This window comes from Chionomys nivalis, chromosome 10 (genome assembly GCF_950005125.1).
Source record: "Chionomys nivalis chromosome 10, mChiNiv1.1, whole genome shotgun sequence".
Lineage (NCBI taxonomy): Eukaryota > Metazoa > Chordata > Mammalia > Rodentia > Cricetidae > Chionomys > Chionomys nivalis.
This window is the reverse complement of record NC_080095.1, coordinates 16,952,918-16,972,040: the sequence shown is the minus strand read 5'-3', so window position 1 is coordinate 16,972,040 and position 19,123 is coordinate 16,952,918. Positions and strand designations below refer to the sequence as shown.

The following is a 19,123-nucleotide window of genomic DNA, read 5'->3' as shown; positions in this document are numbered from 1 at the left end:
GAGTCTGCTGATCCTGAACTTACTTAACTGTAGTGATCTTCAGCTCCAGTTCCCATTTCATGTGAACATCAAAATTTAGAATTTTGCTTTTGTCTCATCTTCAACTAACAAAGCAGATAGCATTTGCTCAGGCTCTGTATTTTATACCCGAGTTCCATGGTTTAATTGCTAAAGAAGCCTTGTAGACCCCCAGTTCAGTGTCCTTTGCCCTTCTCTGCTCATGAATGTGAAGTTCACACACTCAGCCTCTGCATCTTCTGTTAAATTTATTGCCCTTTCACCTACCTCATGGCTTAAAAATAAAGGCAAGGCTGGTGTGGTGGCTCATGCCTTTAATCTTAGCAGAAACCAGCCAGTGAAACACTGTCTCAAAAAAAAAAAGAGGTGATATAAAAAAGGAAATGTATAAATAATCCTGTTAAATCCCTAAATTGTATGTAGATTTTGCTAATGCTGGTATTTCACACTATGAATCATTGTAGAGATAATTCAACTAGAATGCTCACATGCCTCAAAGGTTATTAATTGATAGAGAAGCTTGTATTGTCTTATTACTTTATTATAATATTCTTTCATTTTGAGACAGTCTCACTAGGTAGACCAGGCTGGCTTTGAACTCACAGATACCCACCTGCCTCCCAGGTGCTAGGATTAAAGAAAGGCCTGTGCCACTACACCCAGATCACTCTTATAAATTATTTCTATAATTTTCATTTTTAATTTAGATGTCTGACTCACATGCCTCTTGAACCTGTCATATAGCCAAGTTCCAATAAGCTTTGTGTGGGACCTGTGTGCTTTGTGGTCCACAAGATCTTTGCCTCCCATTAGCTTCAGTGGAAGAGGCGGGTTCTATCTGGAGCCCACAGCAGATTGACAGGTGCTTGGCAGGGCAAAGGAAAAGCTGGAGGACTGCCTTTGGGGTCATTTCTTGTCAGCAGTCTTCACCCGTGGCCTTGACCTGCATGTGCTGGTGAATAGCTTGTATGGAATTGTGGGTCTCTGTATCCTCATGGTGATTTCTGCCTGAGTGTCTTGGGGACCATTTACTTACACTTTGTACCTAGACAACAGGGCTAATAGATCTGCCAGCCTAGGGCTGAGTGTATGACATAGAAATACTTGTCATGTCATATACTACGAGCTGTATACTTGGAAAGGAAAGAGATTTGTACATTTGGGACACAGAAGGTGAGTGTAGTGAGAATTCAGCAAAACTACTGGCACTGGCACTGCCCAGGGGCATGTTTAGCCTGGGACTGCATTTGTGTCCTCTTGTTAGTCCTCCCAACAACCCACGCACTAGTATTGCCTAGAAGATACAGAGAAGTCAGCCTCCTGTCCCCGAGATAACACAGCAAACAAATGCCCAACTTAGGAGTCAGGAAAAACAGGTAGTATCAACACCCTGGGTCTTCAGAGGTGAGGTGAGGTGGGGTGGGTGGGGTGAGGGCCAGTCTCTAAGACTTGATAGATAAGAAGTTAGAAATGCCAATGTGAGGCCGGGCGGTGGTGGCGCACGCCTTTAATCCCAGCACTTGGGAGGCAGAGGCAGGCGGATCTCTGTGAGTTCGAGACCAGCCTGGTCTACAAGAGCTAGTGCCAGGACAGGCTCCAAAACCACAGAGAAACCCTGTCTCGAAAGACCAAAAAAAAAAAAAGAAATGCCAATGTGAACTTGATATTATTGTTGTTATTCCTTGTAGAGGATGTTGGTGATGAAGGAGAAGAGGAGAAAGAATTCATTTCCTATAACATCAACATAGACATTCATTACGGGGTCAAGTCCAACAGGTAAGTCGTGTGAGTATGCCGTTCTGTCAGTGAGACACGGGTCTACTGCAGTGAGCACATCTTGAACTCAGGCAGGATTTCTAGGTCTGTGGATCTGAAACCCTCCAGCTTTAATAGTCATACGTGGTGTTGGTTATGCTTGAGCTGTCGTGTACTCACGAGGAGCTTCAGGTTTCAGTCAGATTGTATTCATTGGTCTAATAATAAATATTCTCAGCTTTTTTCTTATTTTCATCGTTATAACTGAATAGTAAACATTCTTGTGTACAGGCCTGATTCTTTTTGGGATAAATCCTTCAAAGAAGTCTTACTAGTTCACAGAAACAACATTATTAAAGTTTTAATGCATGTTGCCTTCCAGAAAATTTGTATCAACTCGTAATTTCAGTAGAAACTTTCAGATTTCCATATATGAATACTGTCATTATTCTGTATCGGGAGTCAAGACATCTTATGCAGTTTCAAGGCACAGGGGAGTTGCTGAGTACAGTGGTACACACTGTGCCCAGCATTTAGAAGACTGAACTGGAGGATCTAATGTTTGGGCTCAGCCTAGTCTGCACAAGAGGAAAAGACTCTGTCTCAAAAGAGAGAAAAAGGCTGCAGAAGGGTTGTGTATAGTTGGACTGGGATGGGACTCCCAGATAGGAGTTGCATTTGCCATGCGTGGGTTGGGGAAGCACAGTGATTTGCCTGACCTGCACTGCAAGAATACATATATTAATTTTTCCTTCAGTTTTCCATCTTTTGTAGTACTGAAAGCACTCTACCATGGGGGGAGGGGCTGTCACAATACAATCCACAGGAGTCTGCTCTGTTTAGACCATGTGGATTCCAGGGTTGGGGGATTGAGCTCAGGTTATTAGGCTTGGCATCAGGTGCCCTTAACCACTGAACCATGTCATCGGCCCATGTGATATATTAGGGAAATAGGAAATCTAGTTGAAGTGGCTTCTGGAGGTGGGGAAGAGAATGAAAAAACTAAGGCATGATACTGGGAGAAGTGGCCAGTTAGCTGGTACATGGTTTTTATTTCTGAGCTGACATGATAGTTAATAGGTCTTTGGTGCACAATAGTGCAGGTACAGTGAGTAACAGTTAACACTAATGCAGATATGATTGATGACAGTTAACACTAGTGCAGGTACGATTGATGCACAGCTTGCAGTAGCTTGAGGGGTTGGTTTTAAGCCAGAACTGTGAATTCTGCCAGCCCAGTTGTTACCTTTGCCTGTTGTCATGGAACATACTATAGCCATGTTCTCATACAGGATATAGTCATTCTCCCACAGTGGGAAAGGAACACGGTCACAACTAGAAAAGCAGCCATTCAGTCTGGTTGGTTGGTTAGTTTGAGACAGGGTCTCACTGTATATTCCTGGCTGGCCTGAAACTCAGAGAGATAATACCCCTACCTCTGCCTTCTGAGTGCTGAGATTAAAGGTATGCGCCACCACACCTACCTAGCTCAGTCTGTTTTTAATATAATTTTAAGTTAAACATTCAAATAAAAACTATAATTGTTAAAACTAATTAAGAATGGGGATTCCCTGTTCTGATTTTTTGTTTTTGTTTTGTTTTGTTTGCCTTTTAGTTTGGCATTCATCAAGCGAACCCCTGTGATCGATGCAGATAAACCAGTGTCCTCCCAGCTCCGAGTCCTCACGCTCAGTGAAGACTCGCCATATGAAACACTACATTCCTTCATCAGCAATGCAGTGGCTCCTTTTTTTAAGTCCTACATCAGAGAATCTGGCAAGGCAGACAGGTAAGCCCTGCTTTCTGACTGCGTCTTGGCTCCATCGCATTACAAAGGGGTATCTCATTGGTACTAAACAGACTTAAAGAATGCTCTAGTTCTGAGATACATCATGTGTTTGTAGGGATGGTGATAAAATGGCTCCTTCAGTTGAAAAAAAGATTGCAGAACTTGAGATGGGACTCCTTCACCTGCAGCAAAATATTGAGATCCCAGAGATCAGCTTACCGATTCATCCCATTATCACAAATGTTGCAAAGCAGTGCTATGAGCGTGGAGAGAAGCCCAAAGTTACAGATTTTGGTGATAAAGTTGAAGACCCAACTTTTCTTAACCAGTTACAGTCTGGAGTCAATCGGTGGATCCGAGAAATTCAAAAGGTAAGAGCACATAACTGAAAGCCAGTGTGAAATGGCTTGTCTTCTTGTGATAACGTGACGACTGGAGCCCCTCCTGCTTCTAGAGGTATTCATGCAGGGCCAGAGTTCAGGCAGAATAGCGGGTATAGTGCGAACTGTGGGAGCGTTTAACCCAGCCATCATGCCAAGCTTCAAACCAAACCCTTCAAATGTGTAGGGGAGAGATCGACTTGAGACTTACAAGTCAATGTCATCTTATTTTCAAAGGTGACCAAACTCGATCGAGATCCTGCATCAGGAACTGCCTTGCAGGAAATCAGCTTTTGGCTGAACTTGGAACGTGCGCTGTACCGTATCCAGGAGAAGCGGGAGAGCCCAGAGGTCCTCCTGACTCTAGACATCTTGAAGCATGGCAAGCGTTTTCATGCCACTGTCAGTTTTGACACTGACACAGGTAAAGTTCAAAACTGATCATCTGATACGCAAATTGTTGATTTTGCTTCTTAAGGTCTTTGATGATTTAGATGAGAATTAGTAGAGGCCCAGCCTTGCATGTATCAGTGGGACATGCTCTAACACTGCTAGCCTAACTCTTAACCCTTTTTCTCTCTGACACCTTGCCTCATCCTTCCCTTCGTTCCATGGGATAAAAATTTAGGGCTCCCCTCCCTGCCTGTACATTCCTTTCCCTTTCGTGGCTTTTAAGAAACTAAGACAGTTTCTAGGCCTGAGGATAGTGAACCCTGGGACTTGGCCTTGTGTTTCTCCCTGTGTGGTTGCTCAGTAGTCAGATGGTCATTGCCTTGTTCCACAGTCTGTTGCCTTCTCCGCCTTCCTTCTCCTAAATGGTCAGTAAGTGCAGAGCTGGGCATGGAACACGCACTTTTCATCTCAGCAGCTCCTCTTCCCTACCCCCAGTGCTGAGACTTGAACCCAGTGTTTCTTGGATACTTAGTAAATGCTCTTCCACTGAGCTGTCCCTCCAGCCTAATCAGAGAACTTTGGGGTTAGAGGTAGGATTCTAAAGTCAAGGCCAGCCTGGTCTATATAGCAAGACCCTTTCAAAAATAACTAAGGGATAGGAATGTAGCTCAGTGGTAGAGTGCTAACCTAGCAAACATTAATTCTTGGATTCAGTCCCAAATTCTGTAGTAGGTTAACTAATTCGTTTTTAGTAGGAATCCTAGGAGTAAAGTTGCATTGACATGTACTGAACCCAGAAATGTTTGGCCAGATAACTATCTGTGAAGCATTTCTATAAGCTTCATAGCCACAAAAATCAAGTAATTAAGACCCATTTATTTACTCCCCACAAAGTGTGGTGCTCAACATTTTAAGTGGAGCCCCTCAGGGTACCGTGACTGCCTTACAAATGTTGACTGGCATTCACCAGCACTGATGTGCATTCCCGTTTTCTCTTTTCCTTATTCTTCCCTTTTTTTTTTTTTTTTTTTTTTTTTTTTTTTTTGAGATGAGCTTTCATGTCATGTGGCCCAGACTGGCCTCAAACTTGCTATATAGTCAAGGATGACCTTGAAATCCTGACCATCCTGTCTGCATCTCCCCAGTAACCAGGGTGGTGTGTACACCACCACATCTTGCTTTGAATCTTTCTTCCCCAATACTTTTTTAAAATCTTATGTCAGAGGAAGAGGTAGATCAAAAGCCAGTTTTTCCTGATAGTTCCATGTTCATAATGATACATTTAAATTCAGCCATGAGTGAGTGTTCTTAAGGCTGACATTGAAGTTTCTCTAAACTTAATTATTACAGTAAAATGTGTAGGTAATACTAAAGTTAAGTCATGCAGTTGCCTCTAGTAGTTCAGCGCTGGCTACCATTCATTTTTAACGTGCGCAAGTGTTGCGTGTGTGTGTGTGTGTGTGTGTGTGTTTGTGCGCACCAAGGCCAGAAGAGGATATTGGGTCCTCTAGAACTGAAAACTTATGATGGCTGTGAGCTCCTGTGTGGGTGCTGCGAACCAAACCCAGGTCCGTTACAAGAGCAGCCAGTGCTCTTACCTACTATGCTGTCTATCAACCCATCTCTGCTCTTAAGAAAAGCAAAACTAGGCCGGGCGGTGGTGGCGCACGCCTTTAATCCCAGCACTTGGGAGGCAGAGGCAGGTGGATCTCTGTGAGTTCGAGACCAGCCTGGTCTACAAGAGCTAGTTCCAGGACAGGCTCCAAAGCCACAGAGAAACCCTGTCTCGAAAAACCAAAAAAAAGAAAAAAAGAAAAAAAAAAGAAAAGCAAAACTGAGGGCACCATAGGGCTGTTACTATTTTCTTTTTCAAATATCATAAATGATTTTTTCATAACATTTGTAACATCAAAATGCATTCCATAGTTAAGACATAGTTTACTTGACTTTATTACTTTCCACGAAAGCCATTAACCCTTTCCTTCAATCTGACCTAGGTCTCAAGCAGGCATTGGAAACAGTGAATGACTACAATCCTCTGATGAAAGACTTCCCTCTGAATGACTTGCTGTCTGCCACTGAGCTGGACAAAATAAGACAGGCTCTTGTTGCAATTTTCACACATCTGAGAAAGATCCGAAACACAAAATACCCAATTCAGCGGGCCCTGCGCCTTGTGGAGGCAATTTCCAGGGACTTGAGTTCTCAGCTGCTCAAAGTGTTGGGCACTAGGAAGTTGATGCATGTAGCTTATGAGGAATTTGAAAAAGTAAGTCTTAGTTCTTAGAAAACCACCTTGAACCAGTGAGCTAATGCGATGTAATAACAAGCCCATCCCCCACATTTCTCATAGGTCATGGTGGCTTGCTTCGAAGTCTTCCAGACGTGGGATGATGAGTATGAGAAGCTCCAGGTGCTGTTGAGAGACATTGTCAAAAGGAAGCGGGAGGAGAACCTGAAGATGGTGTGGCGCATCAACCCTGCTCACAGGAAGCTCCAGGCGCGCCTTGACCAGATGAGGAAGTTCCGCCGCCAGCATGAGCAGCTGAGAGCTGTCATCGTCAGGGTCCTGAGGCCTCAAGTATGCTCCTTGTTTTGATGCCTCTTTAACTCTTGAAAAGAATTAACTGCTTTGTACATAGTGTTTTTCCTTTAGTTCTACTCTTGTCCCTTGTCATCTTTGAGATCTCTTGATGCTGCAGTATATTGTAATAGGTATCCAAATACATAGTGTGCTCAGCATGGCATCCAGCTCAGAGACAGAGTCCCCCACCATGCTCAATCCATTCCTTCTGCCCTTCACCCTGAGAGCCCTAAAACAGACACCCTGGACTTTAGATTGTAGTTTGTGACTTCTACAGAGTCTTTGCCCATAAATTACAGGAAATGATTGCTATCTCTGAGCTTTATTAAAATAATTCAGTGGTTCCTTGTCTCTTCTTTGTACATCTTAGTCCTGTATATGTTCTTTCTCCTCTTTGTTTTCCCACTTCTTTCTTACCAACTATTCTTTCCTTCTTGAAAAGATATAGTAAAGACAAAAATGTGTGAGGAGACCTTTATAGTATGGTCATGATTGGATTGTGATAATAAAGTAATGAAGGTTTAAAAAACCCCGCATTGCTGCATGACTCTGCATATGACAGAGTGAACCGCTTTTTCGAGACAGGGTTTCTCTGTGGTTTTGGAGCCTGTCCTGGAACTAGCTCTTGTAGACCAGGCTGGTCTTGAACTCACAGAGATCCGCCTGCCTCTGCCTCCCAAGTGCTGGGATTAAAGGCGTGTGCCACCACCGCCCGACGAGTGAACCGCTTTTGCAAGTGTTTTTTGTTCCAAATCTTTCTTTTAGGTCACGGCAGTTGCACAACAGAACCAGGGAGAGGCCCCCGAACCCCAAGACATGAAAGTGGCTGAGGTCCTCTTTGATGCTGCAGATGCCAATGCTATTGAGGAGGTGAACCTGGCCTATGAGAATGTCAAGGAAGTGGATGGACTGGATGTTTCCAAAGAAGGTACAGAGGCCTGGGAGGCTGCAATGAAGAGATATGATGAGAGGATTGACCGTGTGGAGACCCGCATCACTGCCCGCCTTCGAGATCAACTTGGCACAGCCAAGAATGCCAATGAGATGTTTAGGATTTTCTCCAGGTTCAATGCACTGTTTGTCCGCCCACACATCCGAGGGGCCATTCGTGAATACCAGACCCAGCTAATCCAGCGTGTAAAAGATGACATTGAATCTCTTCATGACAAGTTCAAGGTCCAGTACCCACAAAGTCAAGCTTGTAAAATGAGTCATGTCCGTGACTTGCCCCCCGTGTCAGGCTCTATCATCTGGGCTAAACAGATTGACAGACAGCTCACTGCCTACATGAAGCGCGTAGAAGATGTCCTGGGCAAAGGTTGGGAGAACCACGTGGAAGGGCAGAAGCTGAAGCAGGATGGAGACAGCTTTCGTATGAAGCTCAATACCCAGGAAATCTTCGATGACTGGGCAAGGAAGGTTCAGCAGCGCAACCTTGGTGTTTCAGGGCGTATCTTCACCATCGAGAGTGCTCGTGTGCGGGGTCGCACTGGGAATGTGCTCAAACTAAAGGTGAACTTCCTTCCAGAGATCATAACACTGTCCAAAGAAGTCCGAAACCTCAAGTGGCTTGGCTTCCGTGTGCCACTTGCAATTGTGAACAAGGCTCACCAAGCCAACCAGCTCTACCCATTTGCCATCTCACTGATTGAAAGTGTCCGCACTTATGAACGTACCTGTGAGAAGGTGGAGGAACGCAACACCATCTCGCTCTTGGTAGCTGGCTTGAAGAAGGAGGTGCAGGCCTTGATTGCAGAAGGCATCGCCTTGGTGTGGGAGTCCTACAAACTCGACCCTTACGTGCAGCGCCTGGCAGAGACAGTGTTCAACTTCCAGGAGAAGGTAGCCCTTCAGCGTTCATGGTGAATCTAGTCACCAAGGCAGGGAATACTTGTTCGGCCCAGCAGTCTTTAAGAGTGAAGCTAGGGCCACTGGAGCCCAGGGAGGAGAGAGATTTCCTGGAGCTTTGGGAATGCCGGCGAGTAACACTGAGAAACATAGGTAGAGAAGGACGTTGGGGCTGATAGGTGTGTGCCAGTACAGCTAGAGGGAGAGGACTCCAAAACTGCTGGGGTGCTTGTTCCTTGAGCAGGGCAGAGGGGTGGTGTTCCTGGCCATCCTTTCCTCTCGGGGCTGTGCAGGGGGAGCAGCATCCTCACTCCAGCAGCTAGGGCTAGCTCTTTACAGACTTCTCTGCTCTCAGTGAGCAGAGTGCTTCACGAGAGGAGCATGAATACAAGTCATAGAGCAAGTGGATGTGTTAATCCTAAATATATCTCCCTCCAGGTGGACGATTTACTGATTATTGAGGAAAAAATAGACCTGGAAGTCCGTTCCTTGGAAACCTGCATGTATGATCACAAGACATTCTCTGAAATCTTGAACAGAGTCCAGAAGGCAGTAGACGACCTAAACCTGCACTCTTACTCCAATCTGCCTATCTGGGTCAACAAGCTGGACATGGAGGTACTACTGGGTTGGCCAGAGCACTTCTCGTCTCTGTTGTCCCTGCGGGTGTGGGCCCTGTTAGGTATGGCTTTTAGTTTGTCTGGAAAGCATTTTCCTTAGATATTTACTTAACTGGTCTTATTCCTCCAGAATCCTCAACTAATGCCACAGGTGAATGATATGGGCCCTGTCCCCTGTGATTCTCAGCTGGGAGCAGGGAGTTGGGGTATAGAGGGGAGTCCCTCCTTTTTTGCTGGATACTTGCCAAGTTCCTGTTGGCCTTTCCCTCCTGGTCATACAATTTAGTTGTTTAGTTTTGTGGGTTTTTTTTTTTTCTTTTTCATTTTTTGGTGGCAATGGTGGTGATGCTGGGGATGGGTTTCCAGTGCCTTGCTCACCATTGATCTGTCCCTCAGTCCCTAGCCCTCCAGACTTCCTTCTCTGATGACTGCCCTCTCTACACCAAATTCCTAAAGCTGTAGGAGCGTGAGACCAGGAACTGAACGACTTTTCTGACTGCTGCATTTGGAGAGGACAAGTGGCTAGAGAGGCCATAGCAGAGGTCATAGATTGAATATGGCTGGTTCTCTCCTTAAATTTAAAATGGTTCCCACAAGACAGGCACACATCTTTAATCCCAGCACTCTGGCAGAGGCAAGCAGATCTCTGTGAGTTCGAGACCAGTCTGGTCTACAGAGTGAGTTCCAGAACAGTCTGAGATACACAGAGAAACCCTGTCTCAAAAAACAAAAGCAAACAAGCAAAATAAAATGGTTTCCACATAGAGGATACAGTAGGAAGGAAAGTTAAAGGCCCACAAATACTGTGGATAGCCTTCGGCCCTCTCATTCCTGCAGTGTTATATGGCCTAGGGCATGCTGGGGGCAAAGTCATTCAGAGGTCCTGTCAGTCATATAGGAATTTGCTCATTCTGGACAGAGAGAAGGCATTCTTCTACTCGTTGATCTCCAAACCACAGTGTTTATAGTTTCACCTTTAACGCTAACTACCTCCAAGCCCCACAAAACAGCCCTTAAAGTGAGTTTTCCATCATAAGTAACAGCCATCTGCAGCATGGCATTAAGTTTCCTTGTCACTCAGGAGCTGGGGAGACTGGTGCCCACAATTCCCAAAGGTGGAGAAGGTAGCCGAGATTAGGCTGCAGGTATGACGGAAGTGGGACACCTGCCTCTTTCTTACTCTCATTCTGTGTGAGCCGACCTGCAAAAGCAAGCACTCAGTGACCCTGCTTTCCCTGTAGATTGAGCGGATCCTGGGTGTTCGTCTGCAAGCTGGGCTCAGAGCTTGGACCCAGGTTCTTGTTGGACAAGCTGAAGATAAAGCAGAAGTTGACATGGACACAGATGCTCCACAAGTTAGTCACAAGCCTGGTGGAGAGCCAAAGATCAAAGTGAGTATCTCCTGAGCACTCAGCTGGGTGTCAGCAAAACAGTTCCTCCCCTCTTGGGAAGTACCTCTAGAAGCTGAGACACGAGGATCATAAGTTTGAGGTCGGCCTGGGCTATAAAGTGAGACCAAGTCTCAAAAAAAAGTACCTGTGAGAGCAAGGTCAGGGGATATAGCTCAGTGTTAAGGCACTTGCTTAGAATGTGGGAGGCCTAGATTGAATCCCTGGCACCAGGACTATGAAGAAGTCATCTTATGGTGGAAAAGCCAGACAGACACCATTTAGCCAGTTGATGAATGTTAGCATCACCAGCGATGTGGTGCTTGATCTGAGAGAAGCCATGGGTACTTTCTTAAACTACAGGCTTTATCTTTTTTTCTTTTTTATTATTTTTTTAAAACATTTTGTTAAATGTTTATGTATGTGTGTGCGCGCGCGTGCGCATGCTTGCCATGTGCTTGCAGAGGTCAGAAGAGGCTGTCAGATCGCTTGGAGCTGGAATTACAGGCAGCTCATAGCTGCCTGATGTGGGTGCTGAGAACTGAACTCAGGTCCTCTAATAGACAGTGTGTGGGCTTAACTGCTTGTGCCATCTCTCCTGGCCCTTTTTTTCCCCTTGAGACAGGGTCCCTCTGGACCTTATCCTTGAAACTCATTCTGTAGACTATGGGTAGTCTGAACTCATAGAGATCTGCCTGCCTCTGCCTCCTGAGTGCTGGAATTAAAGGGGTGCATCACTATATCCCCTCTTTCTTCTTTAACTCTTAATTTTTTAAAACTTTTTTAGTATTGTATTTATTTGTTCCTAAAGCATACTATGGGTAAATTTTTTAGATTACATTTATTTACTGGGCGGAGGAGCATGGTACCATGACATGCTTGTGGAAGTCAGAGGATGCCTCGTGGGAGTCAGTTCTCTCCTTCCATGTGGGTTCTAGGGGTCAAACTCAGCTGTCAGGGCTTAGCAGCAGTCACCTTTCTCAGCTGAGCTGTGTCATCAGCCCATAAGCCTGCTTTTTAAAATATTGTATCCCAATGAAACATTAAGTGTGTCTTAGGTAATAAATTCATTACCCAGTGGAGATAAAGTTGGAATTCTGGATTAGCCTGAAGCACTGACTTGCTACCCGTAGCATAGACGGGAGATCAGATGAGTCCCCATATGGCTGGCAACAGGGCACGCATTCCCCTTGCTTCAGTAATACTTGGTTTTCAGGCCACAAGGTCATTTTATTGAGCATGTGGGGTTCCATGAGTACCTATTGTGTATTCCAACCCAGGTAACAGGGCACCTGGAGCAGATGAGACAGTACCTGCCCCCAGCCTTGTGTGATCTTAGGGGGACAGATGTGAACTAGCCCAGGAGTGCGACTGAAAAAAGAAGTAACAGACTTTGTGGTTCTAACTGAAAATGTCATGATTTAGAAAAAGGTTGCTAAGAATCAAAACATGTTACTGAGTAAAAACAAAACTTTTTTTTTTAACAGAACATTGTTCATGAGCTAAGAATAACAAATCAGGTAATCTATTTGAATCCACCCATTGAAGAGTGCAGGTACAAGCTATACCAGGAGATGTTCGCCTGGAAGATGGTTGTGCTGTCCCTGCCCAGGATCCAGAGTCAGAGGTACCAGGTAAACATCCAGGGGCTCGAAGCACATGCCCTCTGACTAGGTCTCAGCTGGTTCCATGTCCTAAGGGAAAGCTTAGTGTTTGCAGCCTCCTTCCTCATCTCCTCAAAGTCTCCTCCGTGAGCACCTTTGGTTTTTTTCAAACAGCATCTCTATGTAGCCCTGGCTCTTTGGGAACTCAGTATGTAGACCATGTTGGCCTTCTGCCTTCTGAGCACTGGTATCAAAGGCGCCTGTCACTGAGCCTGGTCCATGAACTTCTTTTGTAATCCCAGTCCTACTGTTCCCTCCCTACTCCATTGTTGTTTGGTTTGGATATAGGGTCTCACTGTATAGTCCCAACTGACCGCCACCCTCAGCCTCCTGGATACTGGGATGGCCACAGCCAGCTCCTACTCTTAGAGAGATTTTCAAGCATATGAAGTAGGAGCCATGGGCTCCTGACGGAAGCCTTGTAGTTCATTGGTGGATCTCCACTGACAAACTAAAGCAAATCCTAGATTACAGTCTTCCTGGTATACTTCCAGGGCCAAAGGAAAACCCAAAAGACCATTTAGTCCAAATTCTAGCCAATGTTACTTCTAAGTAAGACCAATGGTTTTCAAGTGAAAAGATTCCACAGCTCTGCCATGCAGACTGTTCTAGAACTTAGTAATTATACTAGAAACACACCCTTTAAAGTTAAATAAATACATTTATTATTTTTATCTGCATTGTTTTTCCCCCTTGGTTTTTTATTTGTTTTTGTTTTTTTGTCTGCCTGTATGTCTGTGTGAGGGCGTCCGGAATCCCTGGAACTGGAGTTACAGACAGTTGTGAGCTGCCATGTGGGTCCTCTGGATGAGTAGCTAGTGTTCAGAACCACTGGGCCATCTCCCCAGCCCAAAATGCACCTTCCCCCCCCCCCCCCCGCTGGCTTTGAGCATAAATGCTACTCCTCTAGGGTGTGAATTACATTTATCTATTTTGGTTATGTTTGTGCATACACACACTCTTTTTCACATGTTACAGTGAGAAGGTGGAGGTCAGAGAACAACGTGCAGGGCAGGTATCTGTTTCCACCTTGTAGGTTCATTCTGGGAATTGGGCTCAAGATATCAGACTTGGTGGCAAGTGCCTCATGATCCACACCCCCCCCCCCCCCGTCCTTGTAGTATGTTTTGCCCAGCTAATCAAAACCACGCAATGATGTGAATTTTGTTTTCTGTCCCCGGCATCTACTTATTGTCTTTGGATCCTCCTTGTCTTGTTCTGTGTTTAAGGCTTTGCGTTGTCTTGCTCTTTCCACACTGGGCAAATGAAAGCTAGCCTATTCCTGGACACTACTACTCAGATACTTGTGCACCTTCAACCAGCTCTGCTGTGACACAGTCATCTCCATGTTTATACATGCGACCTGACCCTTGCTGGGAACCCAGACCATCTCCAGTTGCTGCTCTCCATCTCTGTTCTGTCCTGTGGTCAGACTTGGTGCCCTTCTTGCTGTACTTCTTCCTCTCTCATCCTTCTTTCCACGAATTCCAGCAAACGTGTCAGCCATAACATCTGTCATTACTCTCTGTAAAGTTCATCCTCGTCTGTTTCACCACAGTCACTGTTCCCATGCTGTCCATGGTGCCACTGTCTGTGGTGGCTGATGTTCCTGCTGCCTTTCTCTCTGCCTCGATCACCTAAAATCAGTCTCCATTGATGGACTAACCCTACCTTTGTTCCTCTGTGACTTCTCTCACAGCCTGCCATCTCTCTTGCAGGAAAGCTGCAGTTCTGGTGCTTGTTGGGCCCATAGTACCTTTTTGCCTTTCTGACCTTAATTTCTGTTTCCCCTCCTGGCTCTGCTCAGGCCTCACTGCACTCTTGCTGGCCCTCAGCTGTACAGACTGACTCTGGCACTAGGCACTCTGCTCCCAGTCCCTGATAGCAAATATCCCTTCCCCTCTTTCTAATCTCTGTTCACATATCACCTTCTGATAAAGCCTTCCCTGGTTCTCTATTGAAGGCACAACCAGAAGCCAGAGGCATGAAGCTCAGTGGTAGAGTGCTTGCTTAGCATGCTCAAGACCCCTCAGTTACTATAAAAAAATAAAATATGACCATTCCCTGTCCCGGTCCTGTATTCCCTACCTCTTCTCTACTCGTTCTGCACGGACTTGCTTCCCATATGACAATCTGTACATGTGTGTTCTTTGTCTCTCCTCCTGTAGAATGTGACTTCATGTGAATAGGAATTTCTGTTTATTGTACTTAGATGTAGGAGATGCTCGGGCAGGTCAGGTGAACCAAGGGCTCCTTGCATTCTTTAATCTTGTGCCATTAGTGACTCCATGATTTCCAGTTTGTGGTTATTTTTGTGTTCCCTTTATTGGTTTAATGAGTTAAATATTTAACAAGGCTTCTTGTTACTTGTGGCTAGAGAAAGTGAATATTGTCTCTAATGCCTTTTGATGGTGACTTTTTTTGAGTCATTTTTAGTAAATAAAAAGTGACTGAGACTGGCTTTGTGTACACTGTTTAACATTCACGTCTGACGCTTATTGGTCAGGTGGGAGTGCATTATGAATTGACCGAGGAGGAGAAGTTCTATCGGAATGCATTGACGCGCATGCCCGATGGCCCCGTCGCCCTGGAAGAGTCATACTCTGCAGTCATGGGCATTGTGACTGAAGTTGAGCAGTATGTGAAGGTAAGATGCTCTTAATCCCACCCAAATGCAATGGCTACTCTATTCTGGACTTGCAAGAGTATGAGAAAGGGGCTGGGTTGTAGCTCAGAGGGCCTGGGTTCAATCCCCAACACCACCAAAAAAGGACGAAAGAAAGAAAAAAGTACGGGGAAGGTAATATGGCCCAATGGGCAATATGTGCTTTATTTACTTACTATCTATCTTTTACATGTTTATTTATTTTGAGACAGAGTCTTATTCTTTATTCTAGCCCTGGCTGATCTGAAGTTACTTGCTTTGCAGACCAGGCTAACCTAAACCCTAAACTCCTGAGAGTTTGGAGTACACATGTGTGTCCCTTCACCTGGCTGAGTCTTGCTATGTAGCTTGGGCTGGGCTGGAAGTAGCTCTGTAGACCAGTTATGCCTTGAACTCACAGAGGTCCACCTGTCTCTGCCTCACAATGCTAGGATTAAAGGTGTGCGCCACCGCCACTCAGTGATATTTCCTTATTTAAAGCCAAGAGTGAGTAAATAGTAGGATAAATATTGTTGGGTCTTTTTTATTTCGAGACGGGGTTTCTCTGAGTAACAACCCTGGCTGTCCTAGAACTCACTTTGTAGACCAGACTGGCCTCAAACTCACAGAGATCCACCTGCCTCTACCTGTTCTAAGTGCTGGGATTAAAGGTGTGTGCCACCACTGCCTGGCATATTATGGAGTTTTAACTATGCTTTTCAAGAAAAGTAAATTTTCTCCTTTTGCTATATAAATTCTGAGACTCCGAAGTAATGTTCTTTATTAGTATAAAGACAAGAACTTGGACCATGGACATAGTGATTACTAGCATGTTGGTATCTACAGAACAGCAGGCTAAACTGGAGCTGTGTTCCTTATTTGCAGGTTTGGCTTCAGTACCAATGTTTATGGGATATGCAAGCAGAAAACATCTACAACAGGCTTGGGGAAGATCTCAACAAGTGGCAAGCTCTCCTGGTCCAGATAAGGAAAGCCAGAGGAACCTTTGACAACGCAGAAACGAAGAAAGAGTTTGGACCGGTGGTGATAGATTACGGCAAGGTGAGCTCAGCTTGTTCTTGCAAAGTATCTGGAGACTGAAAGCTGTGTTAGTGTTTGGCTCTGTGTTGGAGTTTAGAAACACTCCAGGAAAGGACTTACAGAGTGCTGTTGTGTGTCTCTTCACCTGAAGGTCCAGTCCAAGGTCAACCTGAAGTATGACTCCTGGCATAAGGAGGTTCTCAGCAAGTTTGGGCAGATGCTGGGGTCCAACATGACAGAATTCCATTCCCAGATCTCAAAGGTGAGGAGCAGGGATGTTGCCCAGGGGACTGGCTGCTGCAGGTTAAGCCTGGCCCCGTGGTAAAATACAGCCTTCTCTCCAATAGTCTCGCCAAGAGCTGGAGCAGCACTCTGTGGACACAGCGAGTACCTCTGACGCAGTGACCTTCATCACCTATGTTCAGTCTCTAAAACGGAAGATCAAGCAGTTTGAGAAGCAAGTAGAAGTGAGTTCTCACATCTGGCCCTTGATTACCTGTTAATGTCTGTGTCTGGGGGAACACTGAGGGACTCAGCACCTGAAGGAGCATTTCTTACAGTGTGGCCATAAGCCACATAACCACCGATGTGCTTGTTAGAATGGAAAGCCTGGTGACAGCACACACCTGCAGTCCAGATTAGTCTTCGTAACAAGGTCTTATCTCAGAGGCAGGTGGGAGCAGAGACGTGACTTAGTGGTTAAAGGCACCTGCTGCCACGCCTGATGACTTCAGTTTTCCCTAGAACCACATGGTGAAAAAGAGAACCAACTTCTACAAGTTGTTTTCTACCTCCTGTGTGTGTGCACGCGCGCACACCCACACACACACAACAACAATAAATACATGTGAAGAAAAAAGCAGGGTAGACACTAGCACCATGGGAGTCTGTGCTCTATGCTTTAACAGCTCTGGGTGATTATCGTGTACAGTTAGGTTTGAGAGTCACTATCTGCTTAAGTCTGTTACTGTTTTCAAGTGCTTAGGAGCTGAGTTACAATCTAGGATAAAGGGATGAAGCGCAGTGCAGTGTACTCTGTCCCCACTGGGTGTTGTTAGGTACAGTAACTACAGGCCACTGCAGCCTCTCTGACCACAGTAATCTGGAGGTGGACAGTTGTAGGAGAGCAGAAACCTTGGTCTGTGTGTTCTCTAGTCATGGGGGGCCTTCTTGTTGGGACTTTGGCAGTAGTTTCTCCTATTGTAATAGGGGAAAAAGCAAATTATCTTTTAACTCTCACAGCTCTACCGCAATGGTCAGCGTCTGCTGGAAAAACAAAGGTTCCAGTTCCCGCCTTCTTGGCTTTATATTGACAACATTGAGGGTGAGTGGGGGGCCTTCAATGACATCATGCGCCGGAAGGACTCTGCCATTCAGCAACAGGTGGCAAACCTGCAAATGAAGATTGTGCAGGAGGACCGAGCTGTGGAAAGTCGCACCACCGATCTGTTGACAGACTGGGAAAAGACCAAACCCGTCACGGTGAGCTTCACTAAGCCTGCCAACCTGCAGCACAGTGTGGGTTATTTCTGTCAGACATAGGAAGCTGTGCTGGGTTTAGCTTTCCAGTACTAAAGACAAGATTGCCCTTCTCTAATTAAAAGGCTGGATTGGCAACTAATCATGTAGGCTGAGGCAGAAGGATCACTTGAGTGTGTGAGTTTAGGGCAGCTTAGCAAGATAAAAACAATAGGAATAAGAAAGTAAGACACTGGAGATGTAACTGGTAGAGATCTTACCTAGTGTGTGGATGCCCTGAGTATTTGTAGATAGTAAATGTGAAAGCCGGTGTAGTCATTTCTTTACTCAGAGTGATAGTCATTTAAGTCATGAGGTGGTTTTACTTATATTTGTTTATGTAATGTCTGTGGGTGTTGTTCTTTCATGCCTGTCTGTGCACCATGTGTATGCAGTGTCTCTGGAGGCCAGAAGAGAGTGTCAGATCCCTTGGAGTCAGAGACAGTTGAGAGCCACCATTTGGGCGCTAGGACTCAAAGGTCCTTTGGAAAAGAGTGACCAGTGCTCTGAACGCCTGAGCTAGCCCTCCAGCCCCCCAGGAGGTGTTCCTAAATCATTAAAACTAGTTTTGTTGTTTTTAAACTGTCCTTGGGTATGCTTAAAATTTAGAATTTAATTTCTCAAAACAGCTGAAGCTTTACAAGGCGGGTGCAAGCTGTGTACATCATGGAGAGACGTGGTTTTCGTCTTGTAACTATTGGCCCTCCAGTGTCTTTAAGCCCCAGTACTCCCCTCTCCCGGAACAGTACTGCCACTCTTTGTGCTCTGGCTGTTTCAGGGCAATCTGCGCCCTGAGGAGGCTCTTCAGGCCCTGACCATATATGAAGGGAAGTTTGGCCGGCTGAAGGATGACAGAGAGAAATGTGCAAAGGCCAAGGAAGCACTGGAACTGACAGACACAGGACTCCTCAGTGGCAGTGAGGAGCGCGTACAGGTAAGGAACTGCTCTACCAGACTCTTCCACTGTCCTGATGATCCCAAGGGCCCTGCCTGCCACATGCCAAGGTGGTTGTCCTTTTTGTTGCTAATTTGTGAACTGCTTTAACGTCCCTAGTTCAACTGCCTTGCTGTTCTCAATCACAGGTGGCCTTGGAGGAATTACAGGACCTCAAAGGTGTTTGGTCAGAACTTTCTAAGGTCTGGGAACAAATTGATCAAATGAAGGAGCAACCATGGGTCTCAGTTCAGCCTCGTAAGGTAACTTATTGAAGTAGATGTCTGTGGGTCTGTTTATTAGCAAGTTCACAAGCTGTCACTTATGTCCTTAAGTGTTATTCGTGTGCTTCATCCAGACTGAACCTTGTTCTGGAGCCATTCACAAGATTATAGCTCAGTAGGTAGAATGCTCGCTGAGCATGCACAGAACCTTAGGCTCAGTCCCCAGAACTCTGGCTGGTGGGCACAGGTGGGCCTTTGTAACTTCTAGGCTAGCCTTGGATACATAAGATCATGTATCAGAAGGAAATTAAAAAAAAAAAAAC

General features: G+C 45.5%; 1 protein-coding gene across 1 annotated transcript in view; it reads left to right on the top strand.

The window, feature by feature from the left end:
* Dync1h1 (dynein cytoplasmic 1 heavy chain 1) overlaps positions 1–19,123 on the top strand; it is a 68,033-nt gene that overhangs the window by 9,142 nt on the left and 39,768 nt on the right. The window contains exons 2-18 of the mRNA XM_057782821.1: positions 1,707–1,794; positions 3,389–3,562; positions 3,678–3,933; positions 4,180–4,366; positions 6,333–6,604; positions 6,689–6,916; positions 7,685–8,761; positions 9,206–9,385; positions 10,629–10,778; positions 12,263–12,409; positions 14,946–15,086; positions 15,969–16,145; positions 16,276–16,386; positions 16,472–16,591; positions 17,367–17,606; positions 18,421–18,576; positions 18,726–18,839. Coding sequence (XP_057638804.1) covers positions 1,707–1,794; positions 3,389–3,562; positions 3,678–3,933; positions 4,180–4,366; positions 6,333–6,604; positions 6,689–6,916; positions 7,685–8,761; positions 9,206–9,385; positions 10,629–10,778; positions 12,263–12,409; positions 14,946–15,086; positions 15,969–16,145; positions 16,276–16,386; positions 16,472–16,591; positions 17,367–17,606; positions 18,421–18,576; positions 18,726–18,839 — 3,818 coding nt within the window. The remainder of the gene's footprint in view (positions 1–1,706; positions 1,795–3,388; positions 3,563–3,677; positions 3,934–4,179; positions 4,367–6,332; positions 6,605–6,688; positions 6,917–7,684; positions 8,762–9,205; positions 9,386–10,628; positions 10,779–12,262; positions 12,410–14,945; positions 15,087–15,968; positions 16,146–16,275; positions 16,387–16,471; positions 16,592–17,366; positions 17,607–18,420; positions 18,577–18,725; positions 18,840–19,123) is intronic.